The sequence below is a fragment of the Lactuca serriola genome, chromosome 5 (assembly GCF_051521515.1).
Source record: "Lactuca serriola cultivar US96UC23 chromosome 5, Lser_US96UC23_V15, whole genome shotgun sequence".
Lineage (NCBI taxonomy): Eukaryota > Viridiplantae > Streptophyta > Magnoliopsida > Asterales > Asteraceae > Lactuca > Lactuca serriola.
This window is the reverse complement of record NC_136412.1, coordinates 292,863,272-292,880,885: the sequence shown is the minus strand read 5'-3', so window position 1 is coordinate 292,880,885 and position 17,614 is coordinate 292,863,272. Positions and strand designations below refer to the sequence as shown.

Here is a 17,614-nt window from a genome sequence, read left to right as displayed (position 1 = left end):
TTTCTGAAGAATACTTAAGTTATGATTAGTTATTTGTCTGTCAAGTTGTTACCAATTATGTTGAATGTGGTAAAAAAAACTCTCATTTTATAATTATATACAAAACTATATGTGTTTTATATTATAATATAATACTAAAGTATAAACAAAGTTAAACTTCATATCTTAATGAGAAATATGCAAATGTGTTTTCTCCATGCTTAATAAAAATACAACGTTTTATTTCATTTATGCAGAAGATGTGAATACTCCGCTTAAGCATCATCATAAAAAAACAACTCATTTATACAGAAGATGTGAATACTCCGCTTAAGCATCATCATAACAAACAACTTTAAAAAGGGTACCGACTCATTTAGTGAAGTACAAGCTCTTTTAATTTTGACATGTGTTATTGTTTACCAAATGCAATATTAGAATATCTAAAACTAGAACTATAAATGTTTTTTTTTGTATAACTCAATATATAATAGAATTATAATGTTACTATGAGTTATCATCGTATATGTGAAAGATTTTTATGCGCAAGAGTTATTATGGAATGATATTTTCTAATGATATATGATCATATAGAGTCACACGTTATAACAAGTAACTACTAATTGATTATTTATTAAGGAATTATATATATATATATATATATATATATATATATATATATATATATATATATATATATAATCAATACTTGTAGTTAAATTGAAAAATATCATTTTATGAAAATATTATTTTATCAACATATTATGAATTATTTTTACTAGGAGATAATAATAAAAGAGAACAAAATTAGTTATATTCTTAAGGTATGAATATATATGTTAATAATGTTATGTACAAATTAAATAGACACTTTGAGTAGCTATTTAGTTTGAATAATGAAATGGAAGACAAACTTGGTTTTGATATTAATGTCAAAACCATAAGTATCAAGAAGTAAGTAAGAGGTTGCTTGTTGTCTTTCATCTTATACTCCATACATGTCATAAGAAGATCATACCCTTTCATTTACTAGCCTTGACTTTAGTTCACATTTGTATGTATATAAAAAGAGATTTGGCTAGTTTATTTGGTTGTTTGTTTGCTCAAAAAATTCTGTAAAAAGGCAGCCAATTCGTGGTTATGAAGCCCTTCTCCCCTCTCTTCTTTTTTTGCCATTTGGTGCATGAATTAAGTGCTTATATGTTACTTCTTTTTAAGGTTTATTTGGTATAATCATTAAGGCTTAAGAACAACATATATACAAGTGAAGACTAGCATCTTGAAGTGGTTTATCCTTGCTTGGTGGATACTTGTAGATAACTTCTTCTTTGGAGCTTCATGCATCACTTCATTAACTTCCATCTCCCATGAGAATCAAAGTATTCGAAGGTTTTAATGTTTTTCTTTCTATGGATGATTTAATCTTTCAATGCTTTGCAAAATGATACTTGGTGGAATAAAAAAAGTTTTAAGTTTATTCATATTTTTAGACTTTCGTTGCTATTTTTTTAGAGTTTTTAGGAAAATGATTTTGAATAAAACCCAACAATTGGTATTAGAGTCATTTTTGCGAGCTTAGTTAGATTATTAGATTATTTGTTATAGTCTTTGTTTTTGGAAAACAATGATGGTTTTCGTTTTGTAAAAAAATTCATACATATTTATATGAATTTTGAGATGCTTGGCGAGGTGAGTTTCCTCCATGGTACTCGTGGGTCGAAGGCTCCAATGTCGGACCACTAGATTATGTTAGTAGGATGATAGTTTTCTTCGTGACAATTCCATGTCATGTCTGTTTATGCTTGCTGTCTTCATGACTTTTGTTGATATGATTGTATGCTTAGCTGTAGGGGTGAAATAGACCCAGTACCGATTAAAAGATACCAAAATGGTGAAATAGACCCACTACCGGTTGAAAGATATTGAAGGGGGTGAAATAGAGCCAGTACCGGTTGAAAGATACCGAAGGGGGTGAAATATACCCGGTATCAGTTGAAAGATACTGAAGGGGGTGAAATATACCCAATTATGTTTTGAGTGTTATGTATGTATGGTATGGGGTATTTTGGGGGAGCTCATTAATCTTTGTGCTTATAGTTTTCAGTTTATGTTTCAAGTACTTCCAGCTTGAAAGGGAAGGGCCCGACTTTATCGTACCGCATCCGCCCATTTTTTCCGCATTATGTGATTTTAGGATTTTGTACTATGATATTATATTATTATTTCACTATGATACACTTTTTGTTGTTGTGGACTTGATTATAGGATGTTTTGAAATGAATTTAAAATGAAATTTTTGGAATGTTACAAGTACGCCCAACGTACTAGCCAGAGTCCCAAAAGCTAACCTAGGGTCTTAATCCCTTAAGACCTTAACGTCCAAACCTCAAATCTACTACTAAATAAGGTGTTAAACCATAAAGTTGACAACTTTACTAACATGCACGGCTAAAAAGGACCCAAATACCAAACCCTATGTCCAAACTACATAAAAAGGCCAACAACTCAAGCATGGGTGAACCTCAACTCCAAGGATCTGATTTTTATGACTCCATACACTCCTAAATGCCCAAAAGGACAACTCAAATGGTATGGAGTAGTCCATACTCCATAATACCAAGTTTTTAGGACAAAAAGTGCATAAACATGGACATAATGAGATCTAGAACAAAGAACTTCAAAGTGTGAACTCCATACCTCCTAAAGATGCACAAGAAGGTGTAGAATATGGATCCACGGACTTGAATACACCACTCTATCTTCAAGGAACTTCCTTCACCACCAAAAACACCTAAAAGCACCAAAGATCACTATAAGGCTCAAGAACACTAAAAAGAGTGCTAAATATCTTCTAGGATATGGAGGATGATGAGGGGAAAGGTCTTGGGTTCATAATGATGCTTAAATAAGGCCCAAACCCTAAAAACTAAGGTTTGCAATCTGGCCACTTACGCCCAGCGTTCCAAGGGAATGCCTAATGTGTGTGCCCAACTCCCAAAAATTACGAAAATGTCATTTAGGTCCAATTTATCAAATAATTAACATCCAAGGTCTAAAATGAATTAAATTCTCATACTAAGGGTTTGAAATGAAAATACCTCGCTATTGAGATGTTACATTCATGTTTATCCCCCTTAGTATATATAATCTGATTTTGTTGTTTAATAACTTTCATTTGTTAACATAAAAAACCAATTTTTTTTATTTGCTTTTGTTATGTATGTGTTGGTATAAATTAAAGATGGTAAGAAGGAAAAAAAATGGACTAAAAGGAGGATTTTATTGGCCATACATAGTTAAGGAGGATGAGGGCCAACCTCTTTCATGACCCATGGCCTCGGTGTGTCACTTGGTTAGCATTTCTAGAAAAATGGAGACAAAGAGTCATGCTAGTTTTTCGATATGGAAAGAAACAAGGAAATTGGTTGTAATGGAGACAATACGAATGAACGATATTGATTTATTCGAGATGGTTAACCACTTTTTTATCCGTGAGAGGGAGGTCATTCAGAACCCGTTGACTCCAAAAGGTTTGGACATATTCAAATTCAAGTTTGAACTTTGTAAGATGTCACTTTTACCCCTTCGTTTTCTAAACTATTATGTTTATCCCCCCATCCTGTAGTGTGTGTGTGTGTGTATACATACACACTAGTCGTTTACCCACGCAAAGCGGTGACAATGAATAGTTTCCAAACGGTGATTAATTCATTGTGGTGAACTGTTTACTTGTGGCTATTAGATCAAACCATAAAAATCATTAATTATTAATGAACTTACAAAATATTGATAATTCTTTGGTTCTTAAAATTCTCAAGTGTTGATAAATCTATTTATGTGTCACTTCCTTGCAAATTGCGACTAATCATTCACAATGTTAACTCCAAATAACTTTAACATCTTAATTTGTTCCGAAACTTTAACCGATTTGATGGGTTTGTGGGTTTGTAATATTCAACTTGATTTTTTATTTTCAGTCTATCTTGAGTTGTTATTCTCGTCCTGAAACCAAATTTAGCTTATAATTAAAATGTTTATCAAGACAGTACAAATCAATGCTGCCAAAAAAAAAAAAAAAAAAAAACTACCTAATTATAATTTTAACACAAATGTTTATCCATTTTATTTGTTTATTATCTTATTTTATTTTCAATTCTTTTTATTGTTAAATCTATGAAATCTTATGATATGGTGACAACCATTGGAATGTATCCCACCCGTTTATAAGATTGTCAACCTACTAAATAATCGAACGACAAACACAAGTTTGGTGCTATTAATACCAAATCCACCAAAGAAAGTGGAGGGTACATTAAACATGTCCCATTTCACAATTGGCAAAACAAATTACATAATGTTAGTACTAAACTAAAGAGGAGGGCACACTTTTTACCCAGAACCAAATGATCTCAACTCAAGTTCCTGATATGGAGTATAGGGGCCACGTTTTTGGAATAATTTTAATAAAGTTTCCCCATGTTATTAAACTGGAAACTTGATCACTTTTTAAGTACATTTATATAGGAAGATATGTCCCTAGCACATACACAAATAACACATACATCACACACATACAACTCAGACACACAACACACTTACATATCATACACAACACATACAACACATATAGCAGACACAAAAAGTCAAAAACATAACACATACCCAAAAACATAACACATACACACATAGCGGACACAAACGCATAACACATACATAAAAAACTCTAATGGGTTATAAAGTTAATATCATTTTCTCCATTATAAATGACGGTTTTGCCCTTGTCTTCTTTATTTCTTCATTTGCTAATTCTGCTTCATCTTTTTTCTTCAACAAGCAAGAAATACAAATACAAATTAACCAACTAATGCCAACTAAATAAAAATTACAGTAAAAAAATCAAGCATATTTATAAAAAAAATCACAATCATAAAAAGGAATCAAGAGATGTTTAACCTTGATTGCCTAAACAGTTGTTTGAGTTGAATCCAAGTAAAAGAAATCCAAATATAGAATGTGCATACCGTTTTCTTCAAAAATCAAGAGTTTTGCCTTGTTTAGTTGCTTAATTATTAACAGAACCATAAATCAAGAAGACAAACCAACAACGATTAAAGATAAAAAAAATTACCAAATGTCGAATTGTTTTCAATTTCTAATAAATAATGTATTATATTGTCAAGCATATAAGTTTAGTCATCAGACGTAGTTTATTTTTTCCCCATTAACTAATAGCATTAATAAATTCTTTTAAAGAAAACATTTGAGAAAAATGATGACATGCTTGAGAAAACGGAAGAAAATATGAATTATGGACAAATTTAAGTAAAAAAGGTAGGACTTAACATGGAAAGTTTCCTTCACTAATTTTTTCTATCAAGTCTTATCTGCATGCCATCATTTTTCCAAATATTTTAAAACATTGTTATATAGACAATGCTTAATTAGAAAAAGGGAAACATGACCTCAAACCTATCAAAGTCAATAGTATGCAACCAAGCATCAAGTATCTTCATGTCCTCAGCATGAGGTTGCTTTCTTCTACATACATAATCAATACGTAAATGGTTAATATAAAAAATAGGAGGAGAAACACAATTTTTGATCATTAAAAGGCATGAATATAATGAATACTTTAATTTCCGTACATGTTACAAACCAAGAGATTTCTTGTTAAAACACGTCGAAAGTCCACATAAATAATAAAAACTAATCCAATGTTCATAAGGAAGGTTAAGCCAATTGCTCAAACTCTGATTACAATATTATACATTCAATAATTTTTCTATTAAATGCATTATGCATATAGTTTGACAAAAATTTCCATCATGCTAAAAAGACACACTTCAACATTTGTAAACAGTCAACGATCCAAACTCATACCAAATTAAATTTATTAGAAAAATTTATATCCACTATAAACAAATTTAGTCAGAAATGTCGTCCTCATAAATGTAGCATACCATCAATTTTTATTTTAATATTCTAAATCAAGAAGTTGCATTTTTTATTCTTTGATTTGTAATTCCTTCAACTTTTCCTAGATGCAACCGTTGATGACCACAAAAATTACAATCTTCCCTAAAATATAACAAAATAGTCCATAAAACATAAAATGTTTCTTTTAAACGTCATTTTTGCTACAAATTAATAAACCATTTTTCTCGAAAAAGAAAATCAAAAGTCAAAACAGTTTGCAAACATGAGCAAAATCGGGTTAAGTTCTACACTTTCAAACTTTTCCCAAAAGGACTTCCAGATTACAACAGATCGAGGGCAGAATATAAATAAAGAAATTCAGTCGAATTTTTAACAGAAAAATGAAAACATACCTCAGAAAGATTGAGAAACACAATTATATATGAACATGGGAAGATCTACACAAGTTGTTTGTCAATGTAACCACAGCATAAAACCCCAAAAGTTAAAACTGTATTTGATCTAGCCCCAACCTAGGAACAAGGTTGTAAAGCTCTGAATTACAGCCCAAAATTTTCAATTAAAGCATTAAGTGTTTATTCAAATCACAACTACAAGATCTTAAAACATTTATCAGGGTATCTTTTTAAAGTTATCATGTGCAAAATTCCCCCATTGATGAGATGCAATCGAGTTGTGCCCCTCATTTAATATAAGAAAACCTAAAACATGTAAACCATTAATCGTAAACATAAAGCTTAGTGAGTTCCACAAAATACCACACACAACACATCACAAATAAACAGCTATGAGTTATCAGCAAACCTGGAGACTACCCGAAGTCTCAGTGGGCAAACAGCACGCCCCGTGGGTTACCAACAACCTTGGAGACTACCCGAAGTCTCAGTACACAGTAACACATATCACAGTAACAACAAGAGAGACCCAGTTGGTCAACATATATATATATATATATATATATATATATATATATATATCAACGTTGTAAAAAACGTTCGACGTTAGCTAGTCGGTGGGTTGAGGTTAAAAGATTAATCGGTTAGTCGGAGATTAATCGGGGACCATTAATTGCTAATTTGTTGAATTTAAAAAAATTAAATATGATAAATATCATATGAAAGTTCGTAAATACAATTAATATCATAACAAAATAGGTTAATATGATTGATACAACGTTAATCATACCTAAAGTAGTTCCTATTGAGATAAAACTTCTTCAAAGTGTTAAAATTTGATCATTTCAATTTTTATGCATGGATTAAAATTTCATCGGTTGAGTAGCACCTAGGGATTAAACGGGACCTAGCCGGGAAATTTACAGCAATGATATATATATATATATATATATATATATATATATATATTACCACATAGGCTCATACAAACATGCAAGAGTAAGAGACAGCTAGCATCCTACATGAACAATGTAGTGAGCCGACATTGGTGCCTTCGACTCACAAGCACAGGGAGGAGACGCACATCAAACTGCTGAAACAGCTAGATAAATACTCAGGCTACTGATCCGGGAAACCTCTGCACTAAATATCATCAAATAATATCCTTATTAATAATCAGGTCATAAACCATAATCGGGCCCTGCCCAAAGACACCCACAAGCCTAAAATGGCCCAACTTCCTAAATGGTGCCCGAAGCCCATTATAGGCCCAAATCCAAGAAGGCCCAATGCCTATCAATGACCCAAAGTCAGAAAGACTAGTGGTCCAAAACTCAAAAGTCAACAAAAGTCAACGGCCGTTGAATACGCCCGGCGTACTCGCACTTACGCCCAGCGTAAGCCATCTTTGGATAGTCCGCATAGCGTACGAGCTGAGTATGCCCAGCGTACTGTGCAGTCAACCCATATCACCATTAAGTTCCTAATCAGTTAAGCTACTATGTCTATTTCTCATATCTGATCCTAAATGATGTCTTAACACATAAAGTTGGCAACTTTACTCATTTGCATGTCTTAATGGGACCCAATACTCAATAAAATCCATAATAAGCACCCTAACTCATGCATGATCTAATATAAATCATCAAGATTGCATTTTTATGAAAAAGGGACCTTAAAAAGTCTAAGATTTATCATCATTATCTTCTGTAGTAGCTCATACTCTCATGAATGACTTAAAGCACCATAAAAAGCACAAAAACAAGCCCTAACTAGATCTAACAAAATGAACCATCAAGCTAAGAGCTTTATACCTCAAAAAGCTTTCCAAGTTGATGATGATTTTGGATCCACAAGCTCTAGCCACACCAATGCAACTTCCAAGAGTTCCTATTCCTTCAAAATCACCAAAAATACCCTCAAAGTTCACTTCTAAGCTCAAAACACTCAAAGGGCAATTAGGGTTTTGTTCTTAGGGTTTAGGGAGGTAGAGGATGGTTATAGGAATGTCTGAAAGTGAATTAAGTTGTTTAAATAGGGAACAAACCCTAAAAATTAGGGTTTCCCCCTGGTGGTCGTACGCCCCACTACCTCTACGTACGCCCAACGTACTCATAGTGTACGCCCAGCGTACTCGGTCATGGACTAAAACCACCAATCTTCTGAAGGCCATAACTTCTTTGTTCTAATTCTGGTTTCGACATTCTTTATATCCACGGAAAGGTAATGAGAAGCTCTACAATTCTACCAACTCTCCTTTGCCTTAAAACTTCCCGAGCTTAAATCCAAAATTCATAAAAGCACCAAACTATCACTGACGGTTATACCCGTGGGCTCCAAAACACAAACCGAACTCTCGAATCACCTAATCTACATTATCAACATCCAAGGGGTCTAAATATCTCATTCCCCAAGGCCTATAGCCTTATGATACTGGATCTTCAGGTCACAACCCCGAATTGTGAAACGACTCGAAATAAGGTGTTACAAGGGTGGTCTGGTACCTTTTTATGCATCTCTTCGTTTTTTGTAAGAAAAAGAATAAAGTCACATTCCTTCTTTCCCTGTCCTTAATCTATGTAGTTGTGCGTATTTTTTTCTAGGTTTTTGATGAACTAGGAATAAAATTCATAAGATGGGCAGGAAAAATGAAGAGTGTATGAATGACTGAAGATTTTGTGTTTCATACACTGATGTGAGTATGCCTTTTCAAGCCCATACCATCAACCTTATTCCTGTGATAAGACCTTAAGAACAGTGACTCAACATACGATAAATGTTAAATGTTAGATAGGATAATTACACTGAAACTCTATCCATCGATGTAACAATTTAAACCATTTCATGGGGGGAGCACAAAAACGTCCGCAGAACAACCCTACAAACCACAGAACAGTACAGTAAGGTTATATTATAAAATCCGAATGGAAAAGCTAAATTGATCCCACAATAAACGTCAAGAGATAAGGGCGGAGAATATGAAAACCTGAATAGACACAACAAACACGTCATGGGGTGTCGTTGTTGGAGATAAGTCTAAAAAATTAGCTTTCTTGCAACACACGAACAACGAAGGTGGAGAGGAGCTGACATATTAGGGTTCATATAGGGATGAGATTTAGAACCGAAACCGTTAGAACCAGAATATATAGAATCGGTTCGGTTCCGGGTTTAAAAATTGGCTTTATCCGGGTTTGGGTCCATCGGGTCCGGGTAAACTGGGTCTAAAAACCGGAACCGGAACCACTTTTAGGACCGAAACCGGTTTTTGTGAAACGTTTAAAAGATGCATATCTCATTTGTTTCAACTCCGATTGAGATGCAGTTTTTTCCAACATGTAGTTTAGAGTTTGTACATGATTTTAGACTATAAATTTTCCGTTTTTAGTTTTATATTCATTGACTTACGGTCCCCTAAAGTCGAGATATCAAAGCTGGATGTTTTTAATTTTTCAAATTTTTTGTATTCGGTGAAAGTTTTAAAATATGCATATCTAATTCGTTTGAAGTCGGATTGACATGTGGTTTTTTCCAACTTGTAGTTTACAGTTTGTACATGAGTTTAGACTATATTTTTGTCATTTTTGGTTTAATATTCAATGATTTACAGCCCTCCGAAGTCGGGATATCAAAGCTAAAAATTTCAACTTTTCAGCTATTTGTTTTTTTAATTTGTATTCTGTAAAAATGTTAACACGTGCATATATTATTCGTTTAAAGTCGGATTGACATGCAATTTTTTTCAGAGTGTATTTTAGAGTTTTGTACATGATTTAAGACTATAACTTTGTTAATTTTGGTTTCATATTCAATGAGTTACAGTCCCCCAAAGTCCAGATATCAATATGAAAATTTTTAAAGTTCAACCCACTAAGTAGTAAGTAATTACCAAAAAATTCCGGTTTTTCCGGGTTTTCCGATTCTAAACCCACTTTATCTGGTTCCAACCTACCCACTTTGATGTTTCCGGGTTTTCTGGTTCTAAACTCACTTTATCCGGTACCGTATCCAGAACCGAACATGAATCGGTTCCTATATACCGGTCTTGTTTCCGATTCTACAAAATCTTGTTAACCGGTTTCGGGTTTTCCGGGTCCGGGTCTATCCGGTTTGGGTTTGGACCCACTTTCATCCCTTGGTTCAGATGTGTGTTGTTGGGGCAGCAGTGATTGTGAATGGTGGTGGCGAGAATGGTGATTAATGTGCATATGTCGATGGTAGGATAGTATTGGCCCTAACATTTGTCGCTTAAAATCGAAACAAGAAATCGATGAGAAAAAATGGGAAAGACTCAAAATGTTCATAGAGAGGGAAGATAGAGAAAATGGGGTTTACCTGAAGTCAAATATATTCTGAAGCTGAATAATTAGAGGGAAGACGCAATGAGAAAAGTCTCAGTCGGGGTGGAGAGAAGGAGAAGGAATTTCTTTTAAACTTTTAGTGTTTTTTTGAAGTTGTGATATGTTATACCCATTTAATCAATTCACATGCCTAATATGCAATAAAAACGAACTTAAAAACCGCAAAACCCAGGCTCAAATACTAGTTGAATTCTAAAAATATAAATATTAAATAAATTAAAAAAACAAAGTAAGATAATATATAGGCAAACACAAAGGGGGTAAAGCGTATATTCTGTTTTATCAGAAAAAGGTTGTTGGAAGTCGTCGTTTTCTTCCGCAGAACACTGAAATGGAAGTCAAACTATATTTCTGTGGATATTCTGAAATTCTCTTCAGTTGAGCGGATATGGAGTCAACAAGTACTGTAGACGGTGCTGGTGCTCCGTCGGCGGTGGTGGTGGCTGTGGCCGTGAAGGGTGGTGGTAATACCGGAGGAATTGGCGGCAAAGGCAGTAGAAGAGCTGTACGATGGGCAGTGGAGAATCTGTTTCAGAAAGCCGATCGTTTCATCCTAATTCACGTTATTCCGAACATCACTTCGATCCCTACTCCATGTACTCTCTCTCTCTCTCTCTCTCTCTCTCTCTCTCTCTCTCTCTCTCTCTCATAAGATTGGACGAATTTTACTGATCAAATGTTTTCCCATAATTCCGCATAACGCCTTGAATTTATTAACTTCTTGCTAATTGTGCAAAATTTAGGGTTTGTTATTGAGTTGATTTGCTACAAACTGGGGTTACATGTCGTCGTAACTCTGAACTCTGGTGAAGAGCGATCGTGTAATTGACATAATTATTAGGTTAATGATGTAGTTATTCTAGCATTTCTCTTAAAAAATTATCCAAAAAAGTAAGAGTCCTAAGACGATTTGATGAATTGAGGTCTATATGATGATATGAATTGGTCTATTTACACGGATCCCGTAATTAGGAAGTATGCGTTGTTAGGAACAACCAATATCTTTGTAGAATTTTGGGAAAAAAAAAAAAAGAGGTTTCATTTTGTAGAAAGGTAAACAACTACAACTCTTGCACTTGAATTCATGAGAATTTTTTCATTTTTTCAGCAGGAAATCACATCCCCATTGACGAACTGGATGCTAATGTAGTGGCCATGTATGTAGAAGACATGAAATCACAGATCGAAGAACTATTTATACCATTCAAGAAACTATACAAAGGCAAAAAGGTGCAATATTCTTTTCTCAAAAAGTTTCGATTTCGTGACCTATGATCTTAAGTTCTTATAAAGACTTAAACCAATCTTTTGTAATTTCCAGATAGAAACAATGGTGGTGGAAGGGGATAATCCTGCAACAGGGCTTGTAGAGTATGCATCCATGTCAGGGATCAATAGTTTGGTTCTTGGTTCTTGCTCATCCAATTGGCTCACAAGGTTTACTAACAATATTTTATTCCACTTTTAATGCCTTTTACAAATTATATTCTTAAATGCCATATTTGCATTTATATCCTGATTTATCTTTCACATGATGCTCATGGAGCGGGCCCACATGGGTCGGCTCAGGGATTGCTTAACGGAATAATTCTTTTGCAAAAAATTATATTCTTATAAGTTCTAACTTGTAACTTTCAATGTTAGGAAACTATATGGAGAAGAAGTACCCTTGGATGTTCTAAAACAAGCTCCAAAAACATGCAATATATACATTGTATCTAGACATGGGCTCATTTCCAATTCAGGTAACCATGCTTCACTTTATTAAAAACTCAAAAAAATTAAATCATTTCTAATAGATTATGAATTACAGACAACAGTTCCAGCCATCAACTGTCTTGTGGCATGAATAAACTATGGTGTTCCCTTTGTTCTTCTTCTAATGAATTCAAAATCAAAAGTAGTACACTTGAAACATCATCTGTGGCATCAAACCATGAGAAAGTTTCAATAATGTCTGCTACTGATGAAAGGAGTAGTTCCCGAAGAACATTTGGTGATGTGATTTTGCAAAATGGAAGTTCTGTGTCTTCAACTTGTTCAGATAAGGTTTTTGATAGATTTTGTTTTTACATAAAAGACATTGTTTAATTTCCAACTTTATATTTTTTTTTGAGTTGTTAATTTGACTGTTTGTGCTCTTATTTTGTAGTCAAACTTGCATGCTGAAGTTGAAAAACTCCGACTCGAGTTAAGACATGCTGTAAATATGTACAATCAAGCTTGTGATGAACTGGTTCACACCCAAAACAAGGTTAGTGTTGTAAAGGAATTTGAAAAAATGATTTCATTTAATTATTACTCTTTGAGGTTGTTACTATATACAGGTCCAAATGCTTTCATTTGATAGCGAAGAAGATGCCAATAGAATTCATTCTTCAGTACAACGTGAAGAGAAATTCCGTAAAATTGCAGCCGAAGAGAAAGAAAAACATATGGAAGCAATTAAAGAAGTTGAAATGGCAAGAAACATGTTAGCAATAGAGGCTTACGAAAGAGAAATAGCAGAAATAAAAGCCATGAAGGAATCCTCCGAGAAACAACAGATTGTTGAAGCATTATTTAATAACAATGACAAACGTTACAGAAGATACACAATCAACGAGATTGAATTAGCAACAGATTCCTTCTCCAAATCAAAAGTTGTAGGTGAAGGAGCTTATGGTAAAGTCTACAAATGTAATATCGACCATACCACTGTAGCCATTAAAGTTCTTTGGTCCGATACATCCGAAAAGAAACGCGAGTTCCTAAAAGAGGTTTCTCTTCGAGAATCTTACATGCTTTGTATTTTTTGTAAGAAAAACTCATTTCTCACATCATTACATGATTTACACTATTTTTTTTCAACAGATTGAGGTTTTAAGTCAACTAAGCCATCCACATATACTACAACTTCTCGGAGCATGTCCCGAAAGAGGCTGCTTACTATACGAATACATGGAAAACGGAAGCCTCGAAGACCACATCTACCAAAAAACCACCAAACACCATCTTCCATGGTCCATGCGTTTTCGTGTGCTATTTGAAGTTGCATGTGCGCTAGCGTTCTTACATAACTCAAAACCCGACCCTATAGTACACCGTGATTTAAAACCGGGAAACATTTTACTTGACCGAAATTTTGTGAGCAAAATTGGTGATGTAGGAATGGCAAAACTTATTACGGATATGGTACCGGATAATGTCACGGAGTATAAAGATTCGATTCTTGCGGGGACCATGTATTATATTGATCCGGAGTATCATAGAACGGGTACGGTTCGGCCCAAATCGGATTTATATGCTTTTGGGATTATAATCTTGCAGTTGTTGACTTTACTTAATCCGAAGGGGATTATTGAGAAAGTTGAGTTGGCTATTTCTCGTGGGAATTTGGTTGATGTGTTGGATGATTCGATAAGTGATTGGCCGTTAATGGAAGCGGAAGAATTGGCTTTGTTAGGTCTTAAGTGTTGTAGTCCTAGATGTAGGGATAGACCGGATCTTGATATGGAGATACTTCCGGTTTTGAAGAAGCTTTGTGAAGTTGGTGATACTAGTAGGAAGATCAGGGGAAACAACAATGATGTTCCTAGTCATTTCTATTGTCCAATCGTCCAGGTATGATAATGTTTGTTTACTTTCTCTCTTACATTTTTGTTGTCATTGTTGGGAAAATGGTCTCAAAGATTTACAAACCTCCGTCCGATGAAAAATAATAGAGAAATATGAACAGAAGAATATACGTGGTAAGCTTCAAAACTGGAGAAAACCCATGGGCCTCCATAGAGATGTCATAAATTGTTACAATCACATAGACTAATCTTTCAAACCAAAAATCTTGTTTATTAGCTATGTTAGGATGGAATGGATCATTCCTCAAGGAATATGATTCCTGGCTGATTTTCATTGCATTATGTTATCTGTTTGTTTTCATTCGTTGATGTCATGGAATGATATAGTACTACTTTTATTCATTTAATCGTTCAATAGCAATAATGTTTTTGAATAAAAAAATCAAAACTTTAATAAAATTATTTTTGTAATTGCTAATAGTAACTAAAAATACATTTTGATTATAATTCTATTTTAAGATTTCATGGTATTTAAATTTCTTAAAAAGTTTATATTGTAGACAACTTTGTAAGTGGTAAATAAAACTTTTTTGACTTTTCGAAATACGTTATAGGATATATTTCAAACGACATGCTATATACTCGGATGTAATTAATCCTAATTAAAGTTTAATACTATGAAATAGCTTTTTTCTTAATGCATCAATTTAATTTAATGTAGTTTGTTAATTTATATATAGAACATGTTTAAATATTTCATTTCATCCTTTCGAGTCAATCAAACATGATTTCCTTATCTTTGTGATTCCATTCTATCATATACCAAAAACACTTATATGCTATAACCTCACTCCAATTGCAATTTGACAATCCAGGAAGTCATGAATGATCCTCACATTGCTGCTGATGGTTTTACATACGAACATAGAGCTATAAAGATATGGCTTGAAAGACAAAACGAATCACCAGTCACAAAGCGTCACCTAAAACACAAAACATTAACTCCCAACCACACATTGCGCTCAGCCATACAAGACTGGAGATTACTTTCAACATCCTCAAACTCAAAGAACTCAGTATGAAACGAAACATTTCTCGACTTTTGATTTATTTTATTGCATAATTTGTTATAAAATTCAGTTGTAATTATGATGTGTTTTGTACATACATATTTTTGGAAACATGAACAACCAAATCATCTACTTTATATCAATTATTAGATTCATAGAATTAATAAAAATACAATATGTTCTTTTATGGAGATTTCATTAACCTAATATTCACATCAATCTTTGAAGAGAGTATAAACGTTTGTACTTCATATCTACATATATGATAAAAATTGTTCAGGGTGAATCAATTTGTGTGAATTCCAATGCATTGGTATCCGGGTCTCTTGTAAAGATTGCTGGTCTTCCAGATCGGCTAAGAGTATACGGAATACCTGAGATAAATTCTCCAAGATGTTAACAAATAGCAACATACTTTCATTACTTTATGTATTATAACATCATACTTTCATTTCTTTCTATTACAACATTCTACTTCTATTTTCAAAACTCTACCTACTTTCAATTTTTTCTTTCTTAAGAGGAAATTAGATGTACAAATCAATGGAAGTAGGTTGCTATTTCTTGCATTTAACCTTTTGAAGAATGGAGATAGAAGAATTACCAGCTTTATCAAGAATAGCTTTTAGTTTTAAGACATCGCGAATGGCAATGCAAGTGTGACGATCTCGTCCCCCATGCTCAGGGCGACCTGTGTAAGGGTCGGGATTTGGAAGTTCCATCAAATGAATCATCTCAGAGCCAACCCAAAGCCATGCACCTCTGTATGGAAGCTTATCATGAGGTCTTGCTTCATTTATCTTCAAACCTAATCATATTAATAAAATAAAATAAAATAAAAAAAGTTTGGTTTTTCTTTTTTAAACCAGAAAAATAATCAATAGAATTGAACTCTAGCAGAGGAATATAGAAACATAATACCCAAAATGTTCTGGTAAAAATCAAGGGATCGCTCGAGGTTTTCGCATAATATTCCAACATGGTGAAGATTTACAACTCCAAAATCTGCACACATCAACTTTTGTATAAGTAGAGCCAAGGAATAAAAGCAATTCCCTAAATTTTTACTATTTGAAAAGGCTTTTAGAAAGATGTGACAGCAGGTTTTTATCAAATAAAGTAAAAATTATGGAGTTCAAGACACAAGGAAAGATTACCATTCTGATCATCGATAGATTCAGCAGTAACTGCCTCTAAAGACGTTTGAGCTTTTGTCATCACAAGATGCCTGCGAGTGTTGCCATTTTCAAAGACTCTTTTGGCAATGTTTTTTCTTACTTGTGTATTTGCAACCCTTGGACTAATACAAACATGGGTCACCTAAAAATCAAATCAAACAGTCATAGACATGATTAAACATGGTTGAAAAAACAGAGCATCACAAACAACATAATATACCCTAAACCCTAATGTTATCATCCACAATCAAATCACCAATCTGTACGATTATCGTCAGTCATAAATTAACGATTACGATCAACAAAAAATCGTTATCAATCCAAATTCTTAGGAGCATGTGATTCGATGTTTGCGATAACTTAGTTCAGACTTCGAATTGATTTTTCTCTAACTTTGGATTTGGAATTGAAATTCCAGATCTCGAAGAAACATTTGCATCACGATTAGATGCATACTCGTATTGCTTGATTTTATTCCAGATCGTAAATTAGTGTTCCTGTTTTGAGAAATCGAGTCTACAAAACGTTGTTTCTTAGCATTCTATAAACAATCACAAAAGCAAGAGATAGATGTAAAGACATATAGGGTCGTAGACGCACATACGAGTACTGCGTGTGTGTGTGTGGAAGAAATTAACCTTGTGAGAAAGAAGAGCTGAAGTTGATGGAAGAAGGATAGCCATGGCGGATGAGTCACTCATTTGTGAAGTGTGTGTTTGTTCTTTTCAATTCAGTTGATTGAGCACCATTTCTTTGTATCTGTCAAATATGTCATTTCTTGTAAATTCAAGGGCCTTTTTATGATATTTATGGTCCGTGGGCTCTTATTGTCGTTCACAAATCAAATTGGCTAAAATCTGTGATTTTTGCAGCCCACATTTGATGGTTTTAATAAATATTTTTGAGTAATAGCTTTAACAATGGAGTATAATCTTGATTTTTGATATGAATTTACGAGTTATTGCGAAAAGAACAAAATACACTCGTATAAAGTTCTAAGTTCGCCTAGGTTTCATATTTTTTTTTTGTATCCATGGTTTTCCTTACTGTCTAGATAATTTCAAATTTAGCAAATTTCATTATTTTTAAAAGTTATGATTGTTTGTTTGTTAACTGGCAAACTTACAAAAACAATGA

The 17,614-nt window shown here is 33.6% G+C and overlaps 2 protein-coding genes across 2 annotated transcripts; one reads left to right on the top strand and one right to left on the bottom strand.

Moving 5' to 3' along the window:
- The first annotated feature begins 10,958 nt into the window (after positions 1-10,958).
- LOC145054650 (U-box domain-containing protein 34-like) lies at positions 10,959-15,442 on the top strand. The gene is made up of 9 exons (XM_079002881.1): positions 10,959-11,268; positions 11,781-11,902; positions 11,994-12,109; positions 12,317-12,417; positions 12,486-12,721; positions 12,825-12,926; positions 13,000-13,431; positions 13,526-14,275; positions 15,105-15,442. The coding sequence occupies exons 1-9, from the start codon at positions 11,061-11,063 to the stop codon at positions 15,309-15,311; spliced, it is 2,274 nt and encodes a 757-aa protein (XP_078859007.1). The 5' UTR covers positions 10,959-11,060; the 3' UTR covers positions 15,312-15,442.
- LOC145054651 (Lactoylglutathione lyase / glyoxalase I family protein) lies at positions 15,430-17,264 on the bottom strand. Its single transcript, XM_079002882.1, has 5 exons — positions 17,116-17,264; positions 16,457-16,619; positions 16,221-16,304; positions 15,904-16,107; positions 15,430-15,673 (listed from the first exon to the last, which is right to left on the bottom strand). Exons 1-5 carry the CDS (start codon positions 17,176-17,178, stop codon positions 15,576-15,578), a joined length of 612 nt encoding a protein of 203 aa, XP_078859008.1. The 5' UTR covers positions 17,179-17,264; the 3' UTR covers positions 15,430-15,575.
- Positions 17,265-17,614: the final 350 nt, after the last annotated feature.

What these genes read in the sequence shown, in the direction of transcription:
- LOC145054650 (XM_079002881.1), top strand. Translation starts at nt 11,061, where the DNA reads ATGGAGTCAACAAGTACTGTAGACGGTGCTGGTGCTCCGTCGGCGGTG. An exon ending in AACTATACAAAGGCAAAAAG is followed by an intron (nt 11,903 to 11,993) that starts GTGCAATATTCT and finishes TGTAATTTCCAG; the next exon opens with ATAGAAACAATGGTGGTGGA. An exon ending in TGGTTCACACCCAAAACAAG is followed by an intron (nt 12,927 to 12,999) that starts GTTAGTGTTGTA and finishes TACTATATACAG; the next exon opens with GTCCAAATGCTTTCATTTGA.
- LOC145054651 (XM_079002882.1), bottom strand. Translation starts at nt 17,178, where the DNA reads ATGAGTGACTCATCCGCCATGGCTATCCTTCTTCCATCAACTTCAGCT. An exon ending in CAGCTCTTCTTTCTCACAAG is followed by an intron (nt 16,620 to 17,115) that starts GTTAATTTCTTC and finishes TTTGATTTTTAG; the next exon opens with GTGACCCATGTTTGTATTAG. An exon ending in TTTTTACCAGAACATTTTGG is followed by an intron (nt 16,108 to 16,220) that starts GTATTATGTTTC and finishes TAATATGATTAG; the next exon opens with GTTTGAAGATAAATGAAGCA.